This window comes from Zonotrichia leucophrys, chromosome 7 (genome assembly GCF_028769735.1).
Source record: "Zonotrichia leucophrys gambelii isolate GWCS_2022_RI chromosome 7, RI_Zleu_2.0, whole genome shotgun sequence".
Classification (NCBI taxonomy): domain Eukaryota; kingdom Metazoa; phylum Chordata; class Aves; order Passeriformes; family Passerellidae; genus Zonotrichia; species Zonotrichia leucophrys.
Window position 1 is genome coordinate 35,668,093 of NC_088177.1, and position 24,437 is coordinate 35,692,529.

General features: G+C 39.9%; 1 protein-coding gene across 11 annotated transcripts in view; it reads left to right on the forward strand.

Annotated features, from left to right (window-relative positions):
- KALRN (kalirin RhoGEF kinase) overlaps positions 1-24,437 on the forward strand; it is a 464,736-nt gene that overhangs the window by 220,214 nt on the left and 220,085 nt on the right. For all 11 annotated transcript variants that reach the window (XR_010440959.1, XR_010440958.1, XM_064717937.1 and 8 more), the window contains exons 9-10: positions 6,616-6,747; positions 10,909-11,139. Coding sequence is in view for 9 of the 11 variants with exons in the window: in XM_064717937.1 (XP_064574007.1) it covers positions 6,616-6,747; positions 10,909-11,139 (363 nt within the window). In the remaining 2 variants the exon portion in view is untranslated. The remainder of the gene's footprint in view (positions 1-6,615; positions 6,748-10,908; positions 11,140-24,437) is intronic.

Consider the following 24,437-nt stretch of genomic DNA (forward strand, 5'->3'; position numbering starts at 1 on the left):
AATGGTTCCCTGCTACCTCAGTAAAGATGATGCTGCAGTTGTTGCTTTGTGGGTTTTGGCTTCTGTGCAGTGAGGCTGAGAGCTTTGTTCTTGAGGGCTCAGTGTCCCAATAACTAACAGTAATATTTCCACCCTAAAAACAGCCCATATCCCTTTGTGGGTAAGACATCTTTTCACTTTATTAATCTGATCATAACTGAAGTACACTGGTGCACTAACAAGCTGTTTCATTTCTAATATTTCATTAGTGCTGTGAATAAGCTCAGGATTATTATGGTCAGGAAAACAGTATCTGCACTCATGTATATGTGCTATGTGCAGAGGAATATTGCACACATGACAAAGGTGTAGAACAGCAGGCAATTTCTGGGAGCAAAAGAATATTATTGTTAATGAATATTACGGAATTCATTCCAACACTTACAGTGCTCTCCATAGCCGCAGACTTTGTTAGAGCTCACTGAGCAGAGATTTCAGAGACAGCTGTGAACATCAAAGAAAATTTTCCATACCCCTGAACTCTATTTTGTGTCTTTACCTCGTACTAGAACTGTTCCATAGTTCATAGCTAGAATAAAGATTTAAAATGTCACTGAATAAACCTTGTGCTTTTTTTTTGCATCTAAGCCAGGTTCACCTAATGATGACGCTTCAACATCGATGATATGTTGATTACATTAATTTTCCAGTGACAAACACTGCTTTGGGGCTCTCTTCAATGTTGTTTGTGTGCTTGTTTTTCCAAGTAGTTAATACCAAAGTTACTAAGTGGGTGTGCTTGATATTTATAAAATAACCCATAGTTATTTTATATTTCAACCCATAGTTGAAGCATCTGAAAGGGAAATTGTAAGAGCTAAGAAGGAAACTGTGTCTGTTAAGCCAGAATATACGCGTAGAAAAGGTTATCTTAAAGAGTAAAGATTTTGCCCATTGTTTATTTCTGACTGTGAAATTACAATGGATTTTTCTTTATTCCGTGCTTCTTATTGACAGCAGGCAATAGCATAGAGCAATTACTCACCCTACTGGGCATTTACTCATGTAAGCACACTCAGTGCTTTTGATGGGACTAATAATGTATGAAGATGCCCAGTACAAAACCTTTCATCTCCTTACAATGGGCACTGTAGTGATTAGGTGTAGTCTTCATGTTAGTAATTGGTCAATCATCATATATTCATAAAGGAAAATCAAGGAAAGAATATATATGCAGTCTGTAGTCACAGTGAAAATGTTAGGGTTTATTAATGAATTAGATAGTTCTTGTTTACTTGGTTATGTTTGGGGTAGTTTTTACCACTTTCCCCCCCCCCTTTTTTTTAAATGAGTGACTCCCAATCTTTCTGAAGTGTTAGTCTTGTTTGCCATCTTTGAGGTGCTGCTGAGATATGGTGCAGCATGAAAGATAATAAACTAGAAAACTATATTGACCTGCCTGTCACCTCTTCCCAACAAAGTGAAGTTTGTGCTGTCTGACAGGAGCCAATTTCTAATTATTAACAGACAGGAAAATTTGCTAATTGTGCCAGCAGTTGCTCCTCACTTGCGTAAGAGAAGATTCAGTGGAAGAGAAATGCTGAAGTGGAACCTGTGAACTCAGCTACAAAAAAGAAATGTGAATGTCACTGTGTCCATGAGCCAGTACTAAAATTTCATCCCTGCCTTAGTAACTCTGGCATAAACCAATGCCTTGAGCTAATAATTTGGTCATTTAACCTCTGTATAGTATAAATAGTGAGGTGTTTGAGATTTGGTCTGTAACTAAGTCTGTTGTCTATCAAATATTAATTCCAAATGTGACTCTTTATTAGTTGGCATCCGCCAGGGTTTTTTTTTTTTGAACTCAAAACAGGGCTTCATTATTTTACAGTAAATAGGGCTTACTGTCAAATAGGGCGCTATTGTGAAGCAAAGATACAGATAAACCCACTATTTCCTCTGTTGCAGATCAAATCTATTTTTGCTCCCTTTGTTCTCTCAGTAAGGGTAATCTTGTGCAGATGCAGCCATTTCTCCCAGTGAATCCCTGCTTCCCTCTCACTGATCCCTGGTGCTGATTGTCATTCCTTCTCTGGTGCAATAAGCTGCTGCAGTCTCTTTGTTCATCCCTTCCTGCTGATTGAAGGTCTCTGTGATGCCAACAGGAAGCCAGTCTTCTAGGACCATCATCTTTCAGCCTCTGGCACACCCAGCCTGCAAGGGAGTTGTTGGCTGGGGACAGAGATTTATGAAATATCTATAATATGCAATCTGAGCAGGAAGAAACTTGTTTTCTCAAGGTCTTTTCCTAAAGACCCCACACAGAAAACTGCACAGAATGCAATTTGTCTGGTTTGGAAGGATGAAAGGCTAAGTCAACCCTGCTGGGAATTGAACCTCACATCTGTCTTCATGTGCCCTGGAATCACAGTGCTTTCCTGGCTTTTATTGCAGATACATGTGGCATGTATGAATGGCACTCAGCTACTCAGCTGAATTCATTCCTGGATGAATGAATCCTTTATTTATTTATTTTTCCTTTTTTTTTTTTTTTAGTGTGTGTATGCATACTTGTCCTTCTTAAATTTTTAAGCACAGCTACTACGTACTAAACCATCACCAAGAAAACAGCAAAGAAAAGGAAAAAATAGAAGAAAAGAAAGAAAACAAGACAAACCTTGCCAACTACATAGCCTCCAGCTAGGCAGACTTCAACACAAGTGTCTGATCAAAGGCCAGTAGACTTCACTCAAAACAACCATTTTGTCCAGGTCAAGGTACCACTCAACAGATTCACTGGAGGTGTTCCCAAATGTCCTCTGATTCCACCTGCTACAAATCTCTCAATTCTGTGGTGTTTTCTTCCTGCTTTCTTTTTCTTTAATTTCCTCTCCTTTTCTCATGCTAACATGGAGATATTCTAGAGCTAAAGAGAATCTGCTTCTCTGGGTTTATGTATGTCTGAAGCTCTTCAAAGTGTCAGGAGGACGTAAGACAACATGTCTTATCTCACTGAGATTTCAAGAGAACTTGCTGATTTACTCCAGATGAGATTCCAGCTCGCCAACCACCAGATGGAGGAAGCACCCACACAGGTGTCCTCCCCATTTTGGATGCAATCTCTGAATGAGCTAAAGTGTTCATAAGATGTTCACTGTACAGCTCCTGTCAGAATGAACAAATTAATGTTTGGAATTAGCCAGGAGGTCTCAACCAATTAATTCTGGCTCAGAGTCTACCCTTAGAAGTGCATGAGCAGAATTACTGTTTAAGGCAGTAGGTGTTAAGTGCACACATTGGGTATTTATGGTGATTCTCAGAAAAGTGACCCCTGACCATTTGTTTCATATTACTTTACTCCCCAACCAGGAAGATTATTGTTATCATCTCTCAGCTCTGCCTGGATCCCTCTAAGCACATCTTCAACTCCCTTGTGTGAACCAAGGAAATAGAAAAGAAAAGAAAAGAAAAGAAAAGAAAAGAAAAGAAAAGAAAAGAAAAGAAAAGAAAAGAAAAGAAAAGAAAAGAAAAGAAAAGAAAAGAAAAGAAAAGAAAAGAAAAGAAAAGAAAAGAAAAGAAAAGAAAAGAAAAGAAGCCAGTTAATATTGATAAGATGCAAGGCTTAAGACCAAGATATATAGGGAAATTCCAGAAACAGCATCAGGAAAAATACAAGTAGCTTCATACAAAAAATTGAAAAATTCACGGTAGCCAGAGGTATTAAGAGTCACTGAGGAAAGATGTCTTCCCATCTTTCCCCATAGCCATTCTGGCATGAAAGCACACTAGAACTTTGTTTTAGATTTTCTGGGTCCTGGTGAACTCACCCTGGTTATCTGGCATCTTGCACACAGAGGCAAAGAGTGAGCAAGAAATCTAGAGAAATGCAGAGTACAAAATGTCTGAGCTGTGTTTTGGAGCAACCACCTGGTACAGCAGAGCAGTCCCTGAGGAAAATTAATAAGTCTGAGAATCCTTTATTACCTGTTAGAATTTGCATACAGATTTTGCAAATCAGGTTGGGATTTAGAAGTAAGTGAAGGTCATAATTTTAAAGGTGCTTTTGGATTGGATCAGAGACACAAAGGTACTGTAGGGACTTCTTTAATTTTTGAGAGACATTCTTCCTAATCTTTCCTAAATCCTTGTAAAGCATGGACAATTATTTTAGCCTGTCATTTCAAATCATATTTAAGGGGTTTTTATCTTCCCAGTAGGGGATATTCTAGTCAAAAAGCTAATTACAAATGTAAGCATTTCATTTAAATGGTATTGAGTTCTAGTAGACAGTAATGACTCCTGTTCCAAACTAACAGTTAGTAATTTATAATTTTAAATGCAAGTTTTTGCAACTCAGTCAAATGGTGATTTTGTGTCGTGATAAGAATTTGCTTGTAGCATGAAGGGTTACATTGAAATAATTTTTTGTCTGCCACAGTGTGTGACAAATAATAAAAATTAACAAAGCTGCTCTTTTGAAAATATCCAAATCAATAGCGCTATGGCCTAAACTAACACTTTGCAACAATCCATAAAAAAACCCTATTTGTTCTTCCTGCATGATTCTGCACACACAGCACAGACCACTCTGCACTCTTTCAGAATATCAAACTCTGACAAGCTGCATCTCTTTAAACTTTTTAAAACAGATGATGTCAACTGCTCTTGCTAGTGGCAGAAGCAAAATTAACAAAGTAATTGTGACATTGTCTATGTACAAAAGATAGATGCAAACCAGCAAGGTGGACATGTGCAGTGGATCTTCCTGAGACTTCTCCCATGAAATGTGCAAATCACAGTCTGGAGATGTGACAATAGATGAGTAACACGACTGTAAGAGCTTTTACTGAAGTGGGTAGAATCAGCATTTTTGATAAGAACCATAACAGTGTGATTCCAGCTGCAGGAGCACTCATCTGTGAGGTGTAAAGGTCTTTTGTTCATTGTTTTGACAAAGAGGTTCATGGAACAGCCCCAAAACGGATTTATCCCAGCTCTGTTCTCTTAAACTGCATCAGAAATCATGTGAATTCCATTACTTTGGCACAAAATGTGATGACTTCAGCTTTATGCAGGGATGTTTGGGGATTTCATCTGAACAGATTCAACAGATCATAAGTCAAACCAGTACAGGAGAGCCTGCCATCCTTGCCTCTGGCTTTCTAGAAAGCACAGTGCTCACTGGTAGATTTGTACTTTGTAGACATGAACTCTTAGGAATTCATCTTTTGTCACAAATCTTTGTGCACAGGAGTGTTTACAGTGCAAACACTTTAGAGCCTTGATTACACAGCAGCATGGTGAATAGCTTTACACTACCAATAAAAAAGGGTGCTGATGCCAGAGACAGAGTTGAATTGGAATTCTTTGCTTTGAATCTCACAGCCCTTCATGCTGTGAGTGAGTGCTTAACTAACAATCCACAGGTGAACACTTCAGGAGGTGACAAAGCTGTGATCCTGGGGTGCTTTTGTGGCATTATACATTCGTCCTACAGGACACTACATCTGTTATATAATTAGTTGTTCTTTTTTATAAATAGCCCAAGGTGTGGCAGGCTGGTTTAACAGAAAGAAGGAGGAAGAGAAAGCATTAATGAGAAGTAATGAGGTGGCATTAGGCAGCTCATATGGACAAAATATGAACATGTGAGCTGTGTCATTGAACCAAGCTCTGCCTAAAAGAAAAACAGGGTGGGAGTCTTAGAGACTAAATTCCTCTTTTCTTTTACAGAGCAGGCAGCACCCAGGAGAGCTTCCTCAGTTTGTTCTGCCAAAGTGCATCAGCATTGCTGTGGAGGCCTTTAGAGTAGAAAAAAAAATTTTTCCACCCCTTTGCACCCCAAAGTGTTCAGTTTCTGTCTGGCTGTTAAGGCTTCCAACCAAGGTGCTAAAATATATCAATTGCAATGGCAATGTTTTTTTTTTTCTCCCTCTTTATGGACATCTGCCCACCAGGAACTGGACTGAGACCAGCAGCTCATTTTGTGCTGGCTGCCTTGCAGCCATCAGATGGTAATGGCATCTGATCACTGCTGACCTGGGCAAGAAGCACATGGGACACAGGGGCTTAAATCCTTGGCATCCTTATAGCAACCCCACCAAGCTGGACCTGGGATGGAGCTCCTTGGATGCAGCCTGTTTGCCTTTCACTGAAATGAATCTCAGCAGTGATTTTAAATGGGAGTTTTCCCATGTCAGTAGTTTTAAGGACAGGTAAATGAGGGCAGACAGACAGATGAGACAATGCCAAATGCAGCTGGAGCCATCACTTTTCCCTGTGCTTCACACTGGTGTTTTTTCTCTAAACACGTTGCAGCCTCCCTTTTGCAGTGTTGTAGCCTCCCTGATGGTGTGCAAGGGCTTTTAGAATGGGTGTTTGCTGAACCTGCTTAAATAGGCATTTATTTTTAACCCAGAAGAAACAGAAAACATTCCTTTGGATCTAGGCATCCTTCAGAGTACTGAGGAGGTGACAGGAATGTGCCTTTCCAAGGTGCCCAAAAGGACTCCTTTGTAACTTCTGTGTTCTCCTCAGTCATTGCTGCAGTCATGTGTAGCACTCTGCAAAACTCTCTAATGTTGGTGAGGTGTTTTGTGTCACTGTTGCTCATTGCTCCTGGAATTGTTTCAGTTCCTTTCAGGTGTGGATGCCTGGTGCAAGATGTGCAGTGATGGAGGCCTCCCCTCAGAAATGCAAGACCTGGAACTGGCCATCCACCACCACCAGACCCTCTACGAGCAAGTGACCCAGGCCTACACGGAGGTATGTTCTTCCCAGAGCAAATGTGAGTGTCTGCTGAGTGATAACAGACACAAGGCTGCATTTAGGAGCTTAGCTTTTCTAAGTGAGGTAGGGCTTCCTTTCCATTCGTGCAACTCTTTCAAAGATAGAGTCAGACCTAATCCCGGGCTGTAGCACATGACTTGCCAGCAATTTGCTTGTAAGGCAAGAACCAAAGGTCAAATCTGAAATCATACAGAAGGGAAATCTAGAACCAGTGTTGGCACCCCAAAGAAGAGGCATTTCTCTGTCTCTGCTGAATTGGGAACTCCTTTTTGCCACCAGCACTTTTACTCCTTTTGCTTTCCTTCTGTGGATGAGTCCTGGCTCTAGCACAGGTATGCTAATGGCTCAAAAGATGCCAAAGGCCTTTTTATTCAATGTACAGAGAGATTTGAAGTCCTAATTGCAACAAAATGCTCAAAAGACTGCTTTAGATAGAATCTAGAATCATTGAGGCTGGAAAAGACCCTTAAAATCCTGAGTCCAACTGCTGAGCTAAAACTATCATCTACCACTAAATCCTGCCCCTAAGCACCATCAGATGTATTTGTATATACTGTTGTAAAATATCTCCAACCTAAATAGGGTATGTGCTTTTTTCCTTTAAAAGAGGATGCCAAGAATGCTGAGACAAATTCTCTGGAATTTTGTCAAAAAAACCCACATGAAGTTCTTGCTTTTTTCCCCATTCAGGCTACAGCATAAAGTAAAAGCTACTGACAAAAAGACAGTTTCCCTGTGCTGTGCTGGAGTGTCTCTCTGGCTGTGAAGGGATTTTGGGGATTTTGCTCCTTACAGGGTTTTCCAAGCTGGACTGGAGGACTCTGGTAGTGTTTGCTATACTTAGTAAGTTACCAATGAAGACTCCAGGACAGATTGAAAAAAAAAAAAAATATTTATGTGAATATATATAATATATATATGTACATATATATGTATCTTTCACTTGCTCCTGCCTTGCTCTGGTCATCATAGAGGAATGATATATTTTCTCTAAACCCCATTTTTTTCCCTAGTGCAAACTGTACATGTTTCACAGATGGCACCATTAGTCTTGTCACTTCCAAGGTTCTGGAGGTCTTCCTGAGGATATATATATCCTCAGGACATAACGGATATCTGCACATTTTCACTTATTCTCTGTCTTTGCATACAGCAGTCATGGGATGAACCAAATCTATCCTTTGGTTCACCCAAGGTCAGATAATTTCTTTCAGAAGCATTTGCATTCTGCCCATCCTTTCCCTATCACAAAGCCAGGAACATCAGCTGGTGATAGGAGTGTGTGTGTGTTTTGTGTCAGGTGGTGAGCTAAACTTTCACAGAGTCCAGCAGCAGTTTGCTTTGACAAATGCAACATTGGATCTTACACCTTACTGAGATTGCAAGCCATGGGGTCTATTTAGCTTAAGGCTTTTGCAATACTTAAAAATATGTTGTAAATAAGATGTAAGTGAAGGGATGGGACCAACCTGGGTTGTTTTCCTTGTCTCCTTGCACAATCCTTGAAAAATTCAAAAAGATTCTCATGAAAAGAGTTTTGTTGATTTATTTTTGCAGTTATGAGGAGAACATGGAAATGAATGAAAGAGCACAGTAGGTGGCTTCTCCAATTTTGAGGCTGTTCCTTTCAGAAATCATCTCATTGGGGAACTCTTGAGAGCACAGAACTTCTGAGCTATTGATTGGGAATGCAATAATAGTTACAGTTTTGGAAAACAAACTTTTTAAGCTGAAGAATTTCAGAGCTGCAGATGATATGAAACCCTGGAATATCTATGTTATCCTTGAGAATACTGAGTACCACTGGTTACCTGATGGTTACCATGCTCCTTTTCATTTATTTAGTCCAGTGTGATTGGGACAGGGGTATAAATTGGAGAGCAGAAGAACACTTCTAATAGCCTCTGATTTGTATTGATGGTAATTAACAGGACAACACAATTACTTCAAATCTGGTGTTTTATCTCTGTCTGTCCAGAGAATAACCAGGAGGTTATTCCCATCAGGGAAAATCATAACTTGTAATCTCTGAGGCTTTTTAGACAGACAACAGAAGCAAATTGCCATGCAACAGATAAAAACCTACTAAATCCCATAGAAGAGAAAGGAGTGAGACAATGCAGAAGTGTAGCTATTAATAGGTCTGTATTACAGCACAAACTTGGTAAGAAAGTTTTCCTGAGTAAAACATGTGTGTTGTATTTTCTGTGCAATCACATCTCTTACTGCTAAACTTTTGAACCTTTATTTTTAATCCCAGTTCTGCTGTGATTGTAGCAGTGTAAATCAGCAGGGACTCTATTAAAACCTTTGGAACACCACCCAGGGAGTGATTCAAACCCCCTCTAAGCCCAAATCCCAGTAACAGAAACACAGTGAATTACACAGTGGATTTAGCCAGTGCAATAATCTGCACCCACATGTGTCCATGGCCTTGGTTTCCCAGCAATTAAGTAGTTGCTGCTTGTCTTCCCACAGATAAAATAGGATGTAGTGTGCCTTATCTTCTTCCTCTGGAAGCTGCTTCTTCCTGACTAGCAGCTAATGCCATCTCCATAATCTTGCCAAGGTAACACCTGTGCCTCAATGTTTCCTCCCAAAATCCTCCATCATATCACCACTATCCACTGCTGTTGTTCCTCTGTGACCCTAAAGGGCTCCAGCATGTGCAAATTATTCCAGCTGATCTTCAGCAGCAACTGAAATTGAGTATGGGAAGCCACTCCCTTTGTACTCTCCAGTTATTTCCTGATCTAGTTTCAAATTACCTTGAATACTTTAAAAAACCCCAAGAATTTTCTTAAGGCCACCAAATAGTCATAAATATGATGAGATTTGACTCCAATTTTTGGTTTCTCTGTAAATGCACCAGACACCCAGTGCTACCACAGACCAGGACATGGCATGGCTTGCCAAAAGTTAGGGCATTGAAAGGATATTTTCTACATTTGAATAAGCAACTTATAATACAGGAATAAAGGAGACATGGAAATCCTGGAGATGTGTTTTAACTTTGATAATATTCCAAATTTGAACTGGATGAAAAACATTCATTACCCTATTTTCTGTCAGGATTGGTGATTGTGATTGCTTACAAATACATTTTTCAGGAAAACTTGTCATTTTCACTGCAGTTTGTTTCAGAGGGAAAAGCAAAAAGGCTGCAAGAGGAGGATTTAATAGTGCCATTTACATAGGCTTGCAAAGGAGAGGTTTATTTCTAATAGTGTAAACCTTCTATTTAACCATTATGTCTGAACAAAATATTTTAATTTTGTAATCTGTAATGGAAAAGTTATTTCAAAAAGCCTTTTTTTTGAGAATCAGTGCATGCACACATTTTTTAGCAGAAATCTGGTTTTTATGGTTAAATTTATCATTTTGCCCCTGCAATATGAAAATGGTCCAGGAATGTTCCAGAATAAAAAATTTGACATTAAAAAACCAGGCATCCTGATTTTTTTTAATGCCCAAATGCCTTTGCATCTGTAAATATCTTTTAATATGCTTGAAAAAGGTTACATGTGTGCAGAGGGCTTTGTATTTCCCAGCAAACTTCATGGTCTATTGAAAACTGAGACCATAGGTCCCTCTGAGCTGTTCCTGGGGAAGAAAAGAATCAGTCATATACTAATTTATTTTTCACTGCCACTGAATGAAATACAGAATGGAATGTCACACCTCTCAATGTATAGACATACTTAGTAATCCTACAAAGAAGGACTCTCCTTTATTATACAGAATATGAATGACTCTGCCATCTGTGGTTTTCTTAAAATGCCACCTCCTCACAAAGATAGGCCTGCTCTTGCAAATGCCACCTGTCACCAAGCAGTGTGTGTCAGGAATTTTCAGTGCCCAAGTGTCACCATGGAATAAAGCCCTGGGATCTCTGTGTGCAGCCCCAGCAGTGCTGTACCTGAGCTCCTGCTGAGTGACACAGCAGGGCCACTAGGAAGCAAAGGCAAGTGCTGCATGTGTAAGTACAAGTCAAAAAGAGATGTTATGAGCTCTTTCTTCCTTTTTGACTGAAATAAGGAGAACACACAGCAGAAAAAGAATGAGCTAGGCTGTTCTCTGTCAGCTGACAGATATTGAAGTACCAGTGCAGTGAAGCAGATCTATTTCTTCATTCAGGTGAGCCAGGATGGAAAAGCATTGCTGGATGTCCTACAGCGTCCCTTGAGTCCTGGGAATTCTGAATCCCTCACTGCTACTGCAAACTACTCCAAGGCTGTTCACCAGGTGCTGGATGTGGTACACGAGGTCCTGCATCACCAGCGGCGCCTAGAAAGCATCTGGCAACACAGAAAGGTCCGGCTACATCAAAGGCTGCAGCTCTGTGTTTTCCAGCAGGATGTTCAACAGGTAATATCCCCACTAAAGAGGTAAAAAATGACCTTATATTTGCAGCCATAAAGGTTAGTGACTCATCCAGAGGCTGGTGCCATAAGCAAGATTTCACACACAGCTCTAGAAATCTGCTAAAATCCTAATACATCTTTCGGTATCTCTCAGTTTCATGTTGGAAATCATCAGTCAATCCAGTGAATATTGATCAGTCCATTCCCTGTAAGAATTTGACACTGTTTTCAGTGGTTAATTTGTCACAAGTGAGCAATTAGCTATAGATACTCTACTGTTCCTGAGAAAGTTATATTTAATAGAAAAAAGAATTTCAAGTGTAAAAAGCAAGTGAGCTGTGGTGTGTTTCACCTTTCAGTGTGGAAACAACATAAACTGGCAGTTTAGTGATGCTCTTTACATGGTCTTTGCACTATTACCACTTATGGAGTCCACATACTCATGGTATGAGTTTGCTGGCTCCAGTGAAGTGCACACCCCAATGCTCAGAGCCCTCCTCACATAAATACAGTTTATAAAGCACAGGTTTGTCTCAGAGAGCCTCAGCTCCAGGTGGACAACATTTATCTCCCAGAGGAGTGCCAGTACAAGAGGGTGAGTGACAATAAGTATGAGATGCCATGTTTGTGGCTGCCAACTATGCAGGCACAATCCACAGATGTTCCAGGGCTTTGCTCATTCAGGGTGGTGTGGTTTGCTTAAGGGCCCCATTACAGCCCAAAGCAGATGTTGGGAGCAATATGGTACTTGCTTTAAATGAAGAGGCTGAATGCTCTAATCATGTTTATGGAGCATTCTAATGTCCCTGGGGTTCTTTATGCCACTGCCTTCCTCCAAGTGAAAAATGAGGCAGAGATGGAGCAACAAAGCTGTCACATGTAAAACAGACATGAACCAACAAGGACAGGAGACAGGCAACTGTTATTCAATGTGCAAATCTGTGGTACTATTAGTGCCGTAACTGGAGTGAGTGCACCAACACAGACAGAGCTGTAGCTGTAGATGTTCTTTGTAAGTATTTGTGACCATTTCTTTGGCCGTCTTCAAAAATTTGCCAGTATTTCTACCTACTCAGGTTTTCCTCTAAAACCACAAAAATATTCATGAGATATATATAATTAAAACTAGGACTGAATGTAACAGATGCTTAATTTAAGCAACTTTTCTTTCATTATGTTTCAGCAAACATACTGCATGGTAATGAAATTCATAAGCTATATATTAAACAGAGCATGTATTTGGTATTCAGTTAGAATACTTTCAGCAAAAAATATGAAGTTAATACAGTTTTAGGGCTAAAATCTGAAAAATCAAGTGTTTTTTAAATTCTGATGGTTTTATACTTTCTCTAATTGTGGTATTTAACATCAATAAGAATCTTAGGTATTCTTCATTCCCTAGGGTGATTTACACTTTTGTTCAATCTTTCCAAACTGAAACTTTCTTTCTTATATCTTCTGAATTTAGTAGAGGTGTTTATGAGGTTCATTCATGATTTTACTTCCCATTCAGATTTTACTTCCCACACATGCAAGGCAATGAATCTGTGTCACTGGTTTTCAAAAGGAGCAGGTCTTTGTCTGTACTATGGCTTTTGGTGAGAGAAAAAGAAACAGGCAGTAAGAGTCTCTGGAGCACAATCACTTGAGAGAGCATTACTCTGTGTGAGTTCTGTTGGCAGCAGTCTTTCCAAATTTTTCTCTTAATGGGTAGTTATTATCTGGGAAGCAACAACTTAATGACAGACATGCTTCCATCCTAGCACACACTGGAGGCATCTCTTTGTCCTACTTAGAAAGTAGAGAGGAAGAGATGAATCATTCTGTTCACTAAACATCTGTACTATTCAAGATAAATGCTTTGTAACTCATAAATGAAATTATCAGCTAAACAGAAATATGAATTGTAGATTCCATGAGGAGGAGGAAGATATCTAAGTATGTTGATGAGGGCTTTTTTTTGAAACTAATCACCTCCTGTATATCTGTCATGCAATTCCTATTATGCTTATTTTGTTGAAAGCCCATCAGTTGGTAGATGAAGCTGTCTACCTGTATATTGTCACTGATCATAAGCAACACTTATCTCTCATGATTTCTTGCCTTGTCAAAATTTAACAACCTTCAACTGAATTCCTCCTAGTTCAAGTCTAAAATGAAAAGATGTGGGAGAAGAAATCCTGACAAGAGAGCCCTGAGTTTATTATACTTCTCTGTCTTCTAAACACGTAATGATACAGCATAGTTCTCCAAGGAAGATATTCCTCTCACACAGCTCAGAGTTAAACAGTTTCTCACAGGTGCAGTTTTCCTGTCAGGATATGCTGTGACTCACCCTCTCCAGCTGTTGCCCGGTGCAGTAAAAGTTCTGGTGGAAGATGACCTCTGTGGCAGAGCTTGCACTCCTTCCCTTGTTCATCCATGCCTTTCTTGTTGTGCCACCTGTTGTGCATCAATCTTGTCTCACACATGAATGTTAATAGGGACAGGTTTTGTGGTGTTGGATGTCTTAATAAAGACTGCAAGATTATTTTGCATCCTCTCAGTCTGCTACTAAGAGCATTAATAGATTTTGGTAAAGACATCTCCAAGAAGAGACTCTTATGGACCCTCAGAGATCAGTAATTGCTTATCTAACCACTCTGGATAGTCTTGTCAGAGGGATTGAGTATTTGGACATGGAATATCAAGAGACAATAGAGAAGTCTTGCAGAACTGATTAGCTGGATGAAGGCTTTGTGTAGGCCAAGTGTGTGCCATTTGAACTGGATTTGAGAGTTAAACTGTGTTCAACAGGACTCATTCATATAATTTCTAGTTATCTAGAAATTCATTTGGAAGGCAAGACTGCCTGCTGTATGTACTAATGGCATGTCAGGGCTGTGTTCTCAGAGGTTCACACTGTCAAAGAAATGCTTCTGATTCTAGCTGGGTTTCAGCATGAACTGCACAAAATCCCTGCAGTTACAGCATAACTGAAATGCATTGTGCTGTATAAAAATACAGTGTAAACACTGTGGATTGCCAAGTTACAATATTAATGTAAGAAATGTTAGGCTATAAAATATCAGTAGAAATAATCACAACCTCACAGCATCAGACATTTTACAAGACTATTTGCTACTACATCTATGTATTAATACAATTACATCCATTTGCACATGTGAACCAAGATAAATAATGGTGTGCTGAGGATGCTGAGTTATGAATATATAGTGTTTTAAAGAAGGAAAGAAAATAAATGGTGTGAAACTGCATTTGCAGCCTTCCCAGGAAATAGAGCACCATTCACACAAAAGCAGCAGCAGTTAAGAAAATTTGTGAGCTGCCATGAGGTTCAACACAGGCAGGAACTGACAAGAAACTCTTTTAACACCAAAAGTATTTAGGATCATTATAAAAATGTTGGGTTGCTGAGTGTGTAAAATACTTCATTGCTTCAGTTGTTTTTTAGAAGTTCTCTGGTTTCAGATAGGGAAGAACTGCAGTGTTTGATCCTTTTAGAACACAGCTGTGGGAGGAGGTGCTGAGATTCTGTCCCTCAAGGGAGAAGAAAAATCCCTTTGACTTTCATGCCATTATTTTGTAGTGGCTGCAGATGCATTGGCCCATTTTTGGTACCTTTTCCCTTTTGCTCCTCTCTGCTCTGGGTCTTCCCCTTCTGCAGATAATTTACCATCCAATTAGCACCATTTCTGTTGAGGTTTCAAACTGCTCTCATATTTTCTCACATTCCCACTGCTTTGCACTGTTAGGTCCCAATTTATCCTCCCAGTATCTTTGTGCATCTCTGCACTTTAACATGTTCCCTTTGCCCCATGAGCAGCAACACCATGAAACAGCAAGGGCAGCAAAAAGCTTGTAGCATGAAATGTTATCAAACAGCCTTAGAAATAGCTGAAGTAAGTTTATAAGGCTGTTCTTCACCCCATTGCCTCCCCATCCTCTTTGTTTCACACAGGCAAGATTTTTGCCTGAATTCTCCACTCTAAACTCATTCATGTGAAGCACACCTGTTAAAGTAGGAGAAAGGAGACCCATTTGATGCATTATTGATATGATCTGGGCAAACCTTGAACATGGTACTTTAGCACACTTTCATGTCAGGACAGTAACACTGATACTCTCATTCTGCAGCCTTCATTGCTTCTCACAGAAATTCTCAGTCTTTCTATCATTTCCATACCTACATGCCAACATAGCCTGGCACAGGCAGCCTGTTTCTCCACAGACTCATGATTTTCTGAAGAACACTGCTGGTGCTACTTTCTTCTTGTTTCACTTTGGTTGGGATGCCTGTAAATGAAGAGTGGAAGAATAGGTGGGTGTAGAGGTACGGTGTGCTGGTGGTTTATTGGCTATGAAAAGTGTTGAGTTAGCTGTGGTAGCTCTGCATGGCAAAATGGAGCAGATGAAAACCTTATGGCAGATGAAGACCAGTGGTGAACAGCAAGATGACACTGAGAAACATTTACTGGTGAGAGGGTAGGCAGTGCTAAGAGAGCTGGAGCTGTTGCCTTTCCAGCTGCAGTGATGTCTCAAATCCTCCTGGTTACTGAGAAGGTCAAGCTAGAGTAGTGTCAGGTTCATCTGATTTCTCTAAATTTGGGATTTGCCTTCTGTTGGCTTCATGCCCAGATACATTAAGGGACATAGTTTTGGTTTCCTTACGTGGTTATCTGCCTTCTGGGGATGGATAAAAAGGCCATGTGGCCATTCTGATATCATTACATTTACCAGCTGCCATTGCTGTGGGAGACTGCAGAGTATTGAAGAGAAAAGGCTGTCTCTCTTCATAACCAAGCACTTTAACTTGTAATGTGTCTGGCTTTTACTGGCAGAGAAAACAGATCAGGGCATGATCCTGACATCATTTGTATGGAAAAATGTCCTGCCAACATCTGTCTGTCTCCATACACTATCTGAGAATGCTGAGCACTCCATGTGATACATGTGATCTATGTAGTCCATTTGCAGAAGAATGCTTGGATATTTGAGTTTATGTTTCATTTAGCACTTACACAAGATTTTAGAGGATTAGGTCTGTGTATTACTCCCCCATTTCCCTGTGTACACATGGTTGTTTTGGTCCCTTCAAAACAACCCTTGTTGTTTTGTTTCAACCCTTGTCATAGTTTGTTTCAAAGACAAAGGAAATGAAAGGAAATAAAAGAATATATCTGCTTTTATGCTTTGTTTACAATAATACTTTCACTTGGTCTTGTAAAACTAGAGATTTATTCATAAACAATTGCTAAGGAAGATAAAAGAACATTATAATTAAGTCAAGATTATATTTACTACCAGATGACTTCAGCCGCATCACCCTGCAAGAATACATCACATGCTCTGTGTGCCATCTGAACAGATTTAGCCTGTAAATAGCTCCCACTGTCAGTCATTAATTAAAACATTACAATTCAAAGCATCCTAGAGAGTTTTCACAGCTCCTTTGGTAAATTGATGTGGTCATGAGATGCATTTAATGTTTGTCACTTACATGTTTACATTTTCAGAGTATTACTGCTGTACTTTCTCTGAGCTTAGAAGGCGTGTGTGGCCTTACTGGCCATAAGTGATAGTGAGTAGAGGTTCTAATTATGGTTGCATTGCCCCCCAAAAATAACGAAAAAGGAATTAGTACTGGTAAAAGTTCTTGGCAATCTTCTCCCAGTGGGATACAACAGGAGAGAAAACAACCTTTTGTTATCCATGGGTAAGAGATAAATACCTTTGTCCTCACTAACCCTGTCCTTCCAGCAGCTGGTGATGCCTTTGGTTTATAATCTGATATGAATATCTCAGCAGACAATTCTGATAGAACACCATACAACTTTTACCTACACAGCTGTAAAAGACCAACTAAATACTATGTGCACGTGTCTCCAAACTCACACACGTCTCTAACACCCCTGATGTAGCACTTCTCTGCTTTATTATTTATGCAGTAAAGGATGTACAATTGTAGTAAAAGGGTTTTCTGTTTGCTTCCATCCACATCACAGACTGTGCAATTAAACATTTTGTCAATTGCTTTTTCACAGCAATTTTCATTCTATTCCTGTTGTTCCTGCCAAAAGAATGGGAACGTTTTCATGTGAGTGTGAGCCCAGGCATTGAAGGGATCTGTGGCCCCACTCATCTTCTGAAGAGGTCTTATAAGTAGCCAGTGCTGGAAGTAAAGTGGTGGTTTATTTGTGCTGATTAGTATCCTGCAAACATTGTGAAAATAGCCACTTAAATAACAAGCATTGCTGAGTGATTTAGTTGCTTGTTTTGATCTGTTAAAAAAGGACTGTCATTCCTTAATTTGAACCCACAGTGGCATGGGATTATGCAGGAGTTTCATCCATGACTATGGATGTTTCTCTAAGCTCCAGTGGTGACAGAGTACAGAGTAAGAGCACCCTGCACAGCTCCACAATCCCTGGTACTCCTTGACCAGATTGTGTTGGATTTGCTGCACAAGGAACCACACTAGGAAAGAGAATATTGCTCATGTATTGCTTCAGTTTCTGGTGATTTTGTAGGGATGTTTCTCTAGCTCTTTTAGCTTGCAAAGACATGGAGCATTTATTGGCAGTGTGCTCAGGGTTGTGCAACACAAAGAGGACAGGGTTCACAGAAAAAGAGCACAACTTAAAGAAGTAATGTACATTTTTCCTCTTTATCAATGACTCTGTCTTAGGAATCCTCCCTTTGAAGTGCCACAGCAGAGTTTCCTGAGGGAGGGTGCAATCATGTGGCATGTTGCTGTTTGGGCATGTTCAGACAGTGGCTGTTGGTACAGAGGCAGGTTCTGTGTTTCTGTCCAGGCAGAACCTGGGACATTTGCACTCTCTAACCTCTCATCACTTATGGTATAAGAACACTTCTGATGTCTGCAGCTATCAGCCTAAAAAGTAAATTGCTTTACATACTTTACATAAGAGAAAGGGAGCTCTGTTCTTAATGTCTGACAATGCTCTTAAGCTTAGACCAGTATTATCTTGCATTATTTTTGTGCCAAAATTCTTCACAAAGAACTATAGGTTTAAATTTTTATTTTAAGATATTTATTCTGGAAATCCTTTAGAGGCTGTTGTTAACAATACACTGTCCTCTTCATAATTTGACTTAAAGTGTAATTTGAAATTATCTGGAAACAACCATTGTCTCATTCTTCCTTTACACAGTTATTAAGACAAGCAGACCATTGTTCTTTGTGCTCCTAAAGAGTCACTGATGAAAAAATAATAATGATCACTTTTTAATTTATACACAGAGCAGTAGTGCAAGGGATATCTAACTGCAGGGGCCAGATTCAGTTACCAACTGAAGTTTTCTTAGCACTGATGTATGAGCAGTATGAAGCAAGAGCACTTTGATGAGCTTCACAGCTGTCTTGGGAGATAAGATCTGAAGAAATCTGAACGAGCCAGCTTGATCTCTGAACCTATTGAAGTGAGAAGAGGAACAGAAAAAAAATTTCTTTGTCTGTCAAAAAGTGTTTTTCTTGTTTACAGCACTGTCTGTCCTTCAAGACCTAGCTCTTCTCAGGTGGTCTGTTTTGCTCCTTCTTGAATGGCAAATGTTTGGGTTATTAGGCTAAGAAGCTCTCATGGAAACCCTCTGGAATCATACTGACTCATTGAGGATTTGGGTCTGTCTTTCAGTGGATGAAGAGGAAACAAGTCATAGCATGGAGAAATGGAGAAGGCAATATAAAGATGCAGTTCCTTCTCTGTAAGCAGGTGTAATGATCCATGGTCTGTATTTATCCTGCCTGTCTTTAGAAGCATAACTGAATCATCCAAGTCAGGAGCCTAATGCAGAGTTTCCTTTTATAGCAATGGAGAGACACTGGCATCACCTGAGAATGACTCTCCTTGGATACTTCCCTCTCTTATTCCAGACTGTCAGGGAAATAATGATAATGTAAGCTCTTCAGACAAGACCTTCATTTCACCACCTAATGTTGGGTGGGATTTATTAGGATGCAGGAGCCCAAATCCTGTGGGGTGCCATTCTGCTGAGCATTCAGTGTCCTCCTGATCCCAGATTTGCTTTGCAGCATTCTGCAGGGAAGTCAGTCCTCAGCAAACTGCTAAAATTTGATGTTACACTTAAACAAAATTTGTAGTCTTTATGTATCCTGTCCTCATTATCTATTTCTGTCCCAGGATTGTTTGCATGTCAGGATTCCTGAAAATATCATGTGTAGTTTATTGTTTTTGAAAGGCATTGTTGGCTCTTAGTGTCATGGCAAAGGAGGAGAGTGAATTAGGCTTGTCTGTTACTGATTAGCCCTACAAAAATAGAAGGGTTGCAGTGGTAAAGAAAGAGAAATAAAATAGAGTTTTCTCCAAGTATATGTATATTTTTGAAAGCAATTGCTAGAATGAGTAATTGCCATAAGGACATGGAGAAAAAGAAGGTCTTTTAGTTGATGTAGACTGGAATGCCAGAAAACTTTCTGCCCTGCAACTTTAAGAAGTAACAATAATAGCAGTGTTTCTTGCTTATTAAGGTTTATTTAATTTCAGGATTATGGGTTTTCTAAAAGGTTGATGTTGAGCAACCTGCCAAAGGTCACTTCAAGCTTCATGACTAGAACTTTTCATGTCGGGATGTCTGATCCCTGCTCTAAACCAACAAAGTCATTGCTACTCCAGTTTTACCCCTTATGGAATGGTCTTATAGGATTTATTGGGACTATCTAAAAATTAAATAAAGGTATGTTATGCTAAGAAATAAAAATACTATTTTAGGCACTGGTTTAGGAGTCCAAAATAGTAATTCTTTTCTACTCCATTTGTTTCCCTTGATCTTTCTTTTCAATTATCTCCTCATATGGCCTCCCAGCTTTTTCATGGTCCCGTCACTCAGAGTGATCAATCCTCTTTCATATTGCTTTTGACTGATGGCCAACAAAAGGTATTTTCATTGATGTGAGAAAAAAACCTTGCCAGACAACAAAGAGCATAATGAAAGCTACTTGCTAATGTATAACTCTAACACTTTTCCCTGTGTTTTCCTCCATGGAGCAGCTGCTCAGCCAGCTGGTTACTTTCCCCCCCTGTAATGAATTACACCCATGGTTTGGGATTATTTGTCTTGCTGGGTAGCAAGAGCCAACTTAGGCTGATTTGCTCTGGCACCATGACCTGTCTCTGCCCAGTGCTCCTCTCCATTCCAGTAATTCCTGTTAGTTCTGCTCATCCTCACAGCTCTGCCTTGCTCCATGCCACAAATGCCTTCCCTGGCTGTGCTGGGCAGCATCTCCTTGCTCTGGTAGCATCTCCTGTGCCTGGTTCTGCTAGCTGCCTTACCAAACCGGCTTGGCTGAAGAGTTCTGGTGTTTCTTTCCATGGAAGAGAGGTTATGCACTATTTTGAACTATATGCGGAGTTTTATCTAACAGGAGACTTTTAGGCAAACTTCTTTTGTTTCATATTCCTCACAGGGAACTCTTAGACAAAGCTTCTTGCTTGTTTTTAGAAGCTGTAATCTGGATTGTAGTTCTGGAAGCTATTGCCTAGGCTGGGGTAACCCTTCAGGCACATTTAGACAGAGCTGCTTGGCTCCAACTCCTGTATACTTTTACAGCTATAAACTTCTTTTATGTTACACTGTGGTTCCCTTTAACAAAAATGTCTTTCAAATGTGAAAATATGCAAATCAAACACATTTCAGGTCTATCCATTGGTCTTTCACCTTTCCACTCCCTTTGTTTTGAAAGCTCTTGACTTGGTTTTTTTCCCTGCCTTCCGTATTTTTTTAGATGGAACGTGTATTGAGGGATGGAGAAAATTACTTTTATTTTTGGCTTCAGCAACATATAAAATTTTCTGACCTTCTGATGATTCCCTTCCCAAATAAGGAGGAAAATTGTGGGGAGGAGGCAAACCACAAAATGAAACTTTTTTATTATTTTCCCTGTTCCTCCAACAAAAAGTAACTTTAAACAATCAAAATGTATTTTGCATATGGTTTGTGCTTGCTTACCTCCTCAGGTTTTCAATGTCCACAAGGTGTTAGGAAACAGCAAGAGAAGGAAACTCAGGATGAGGGGATGCTGTAGCCATCAAACTAGAAGAAAAATAAGAAAGGAAGTTTTTCACAGAAAATTTTGGTTTGGGGAAAATTGAGCTTTTCTTTAAAAAAGTGCTCAAGGAAAGTCCCCAAACACTTCTGCTCTTCATTCTTCTCATGAGTGTCACTCCTGGAATCATTTGAGTGTCTCCTCTTTTCTCTGAACAGCTCAAGGTTGTTTCTTGCTGAAAAGGGTTTTTCAGAAGTCTGAATAATAATAATTATTTGAGGGCTTAATAAAACTTCAAGTGCACATGGTCACAGCAAAGTCTGAGCATTGTTGAAGTAAAAGATGTTTCTAATAATTAGGATATTGTTTTATCTGCTGGTTCTAAAGAGTTGTAGAAATCCTCTATGTGTGCATATGAGGAAGAAACTGGGCCAGACATTGAGCTCAGGTGTTCCTCTTTCTGGGAACTTCAAAGTTTAAGCTAAAGTGGTGGAAACAGAGGAGAATAAAATGGAGATTTGCTTGAGCAAACAAATCAAGAGCTTTTCAGGTTGCCTTTGCTTCAGTGCTAACTATGCCTGGACAATGTTCTTCCCATCCTCTTGAGCTGTGAGAGATCTCTGACATTCTTTCAGGGAACTCTGATTATGTCCAAGCAAACTGCCCAAAGGGAGGGAGCCAGACCTAGACTAGAGCTGGCCACTGCCATGTCTGACCCAGCAGCTGCTTCTGGAAAAATGATGTGGAAGGACAAATATGGGACAGGAAAGGAAGAGTTGGGAAAAAATGTCTTGGTCTCAGGAGAAGCAAAATCACCATTCTAACTAGTGCTATGGACAGCAATAACTAAAATTGTCTATATGCTCTAAGTAAGAAAATATTTCTCAATTTCTGAATATTACCATCGGTCATAGTCTGACAGACTTGATAAATTGTATTGCCAATTCATTACCCTGCAGCCAAGTGCCAGGTATGATTCCTGAGAGCTGCAGGAAAGACTCACAAATAGGAACCCAGCAGCATAACTGCAAGAGAAATAATTTACCTGTCAGCCTAGAGAAGCGTCATGCAGAGCACAGCAGCATCTTTCTATGCTGATGCAGAGCACATTTTCTGTGTCTTGTACAGAAGGAACATGCACAAATGTGGTTATTTATAGCTTCTCCACCTACACTCAGCTTTGAAATTTTGTCTAAAAGAAGTTCAGCATTTAAAGAATACAACAAGGTTTTTAACTTGAAGATATGTTTTTCCTTTTCTTGAGTTCCTTAAAAAACAATAATCTGGGAACATTAGTAACAACCCAGTCATTAAGGAAGAAACATTAGTTCTTCATTTGTCTGTCTATTGTTCTCTTACTTGGAATGTTTTTAGAGAGGCAGTTGCCAGATTTTATGAAGTAAAATATTTAATCGAGAAAATGAAAGATAAGTGGGTACATTTGATGAATGTGAACTTCACCAAAGGAAAGCAATGTGAAGTTGAAAGAAGTTCCTTCTCAGGGTAAGAGAGGCATGTGGTATATATTCCCACTCCGTTTTGGGGAGCTCACATCCCAGATGATGGCATTTAGTGAAGGGGCAGGCTGGGGCTGCGTGCCCTCAGGCCATGCCCAGAGGAAAGGGACGAGTCTTGCTCTCAAAATGCCCAGCCTACACCCAGCCAGCTCTGCCAGAGCCCAGAACTGAACGTGCTGTTTCCAAGAGAGACATAGCTAAATCCTACATTTTGCTAATTACTAGAGCTGGGACCAATTCTTTTCTTCACAAGAAAGTGGATGAGACCAGAACACATTGTATTCTCACTCTTCTCCAAGCTCCTATCAGTTTCAAACCATCACGATGCTTTTATAGATGTGAAGAACTGTACAAGTACATAGGAGCCATCTGCAGAAAGCAGACACAAGGTTATTTTTGCCATATAAGCCTGTGGAAAGGCAAAGAGTTCAGCTGGAGCAGCTCTGTGGGAGCAGTGTGTCCCTCATCATGGCATGAGGGGAGCAGCCGTGCTGTCCATGGAGGGTGGCATATCTGAGATAATGAGATTGGAACTCTCAGATGAGTAATTGTGACTATTGCCCAGGTCTGTAGGTCTACAGAATGTGAAAGTTCTTGGAGATGGATGGAGAATGAGAGAAATGCTGCAGCAAGTCCCCATGAACTTCTGAGCCTCTGCTAGAGAACTTGTGAACATCTCATAGATGTGCAGTCCATTGCTATGGCAGATATTTAGGATGCCTTCACTTAGTCATCCTGTTAAGTCTGCCGTCCTTTCATAACTAGCTTGCATATTTTTGCAACAGAAACTTCTAAGAAGGGGGTTGCTGGGGGAGTTGTTATTCCGTAGTGTTTTCCACTGCAGAAGCTGTTGATGAGCAGGGATCCTGCTGCAGAGACTGTCTTCTCTGGATAAACTCCTACAGACCCGTTTCCAGATGGGCTTGTAGGATATCTGTGGGTGCTGGAAGCAGTGAGAAGTGTGAATAAGACTATATGCATGTATTTTTGCATATCTAGGACTTGCTGACAGTCCTCTGGACTCACATGTCTCAGTAGCTGTATGGTTTACTCAGATGTGTCCAGCAGTGTCAGCTGTGCTTTGTGAGGCCGCCCCCACTGCAAAGAACAGAACATTGATGTTCTGTTTTGACAAACTAGTGGAGCTTTAAACTACAAAGGTTAGATTCTTGTTGTTCAAATGAAAAATTGCGCAGAGGTGAAACTTTCACATAATGTCCAGGAAGCTCATAAAAACACCTACAATCTGACTTCATAGGGACTTCTTTTTTTGGTTGAATTTAGACAAGGGAATAAAGGAAATTTTTTTTAAAATGTTTTAATTGGCTCTGCATTTAATTCCCCTCATTAATTTAGTTGCAATATACAGCAAAATACTGATAGGTCTGTAAGGTTGTTTTTCCCTCCAAGGGTAAATGGGACTGTATGTTTTTTCTTTTCAAAAGACCTCTTTAATTATGTCGTGGTATTTGGAATAGCTACAATTAGAGAGCAAAAGCAGGGAATGATTAAAAACTCCTACTTAGTAGCAGCTGTATTAGTTCTCTGGCTTTTCAAAGAGACCCAGGCACAGTTGAGTCCACACATACAACACGGAGAAGTTGTGCTGAAAAGGAAAGGCAAAATGGTGGTCAGAATTTTTTAACTGACTTTAGGGAACGTTGTCTGTGGTAGTATTTTAAGAGAGCTCTTTCTTGAGAAAGGATTGAAGTATCATAGTTCATCCTTCTTGTCCAGTCTTCAGACTGTGGTAATGAGTGT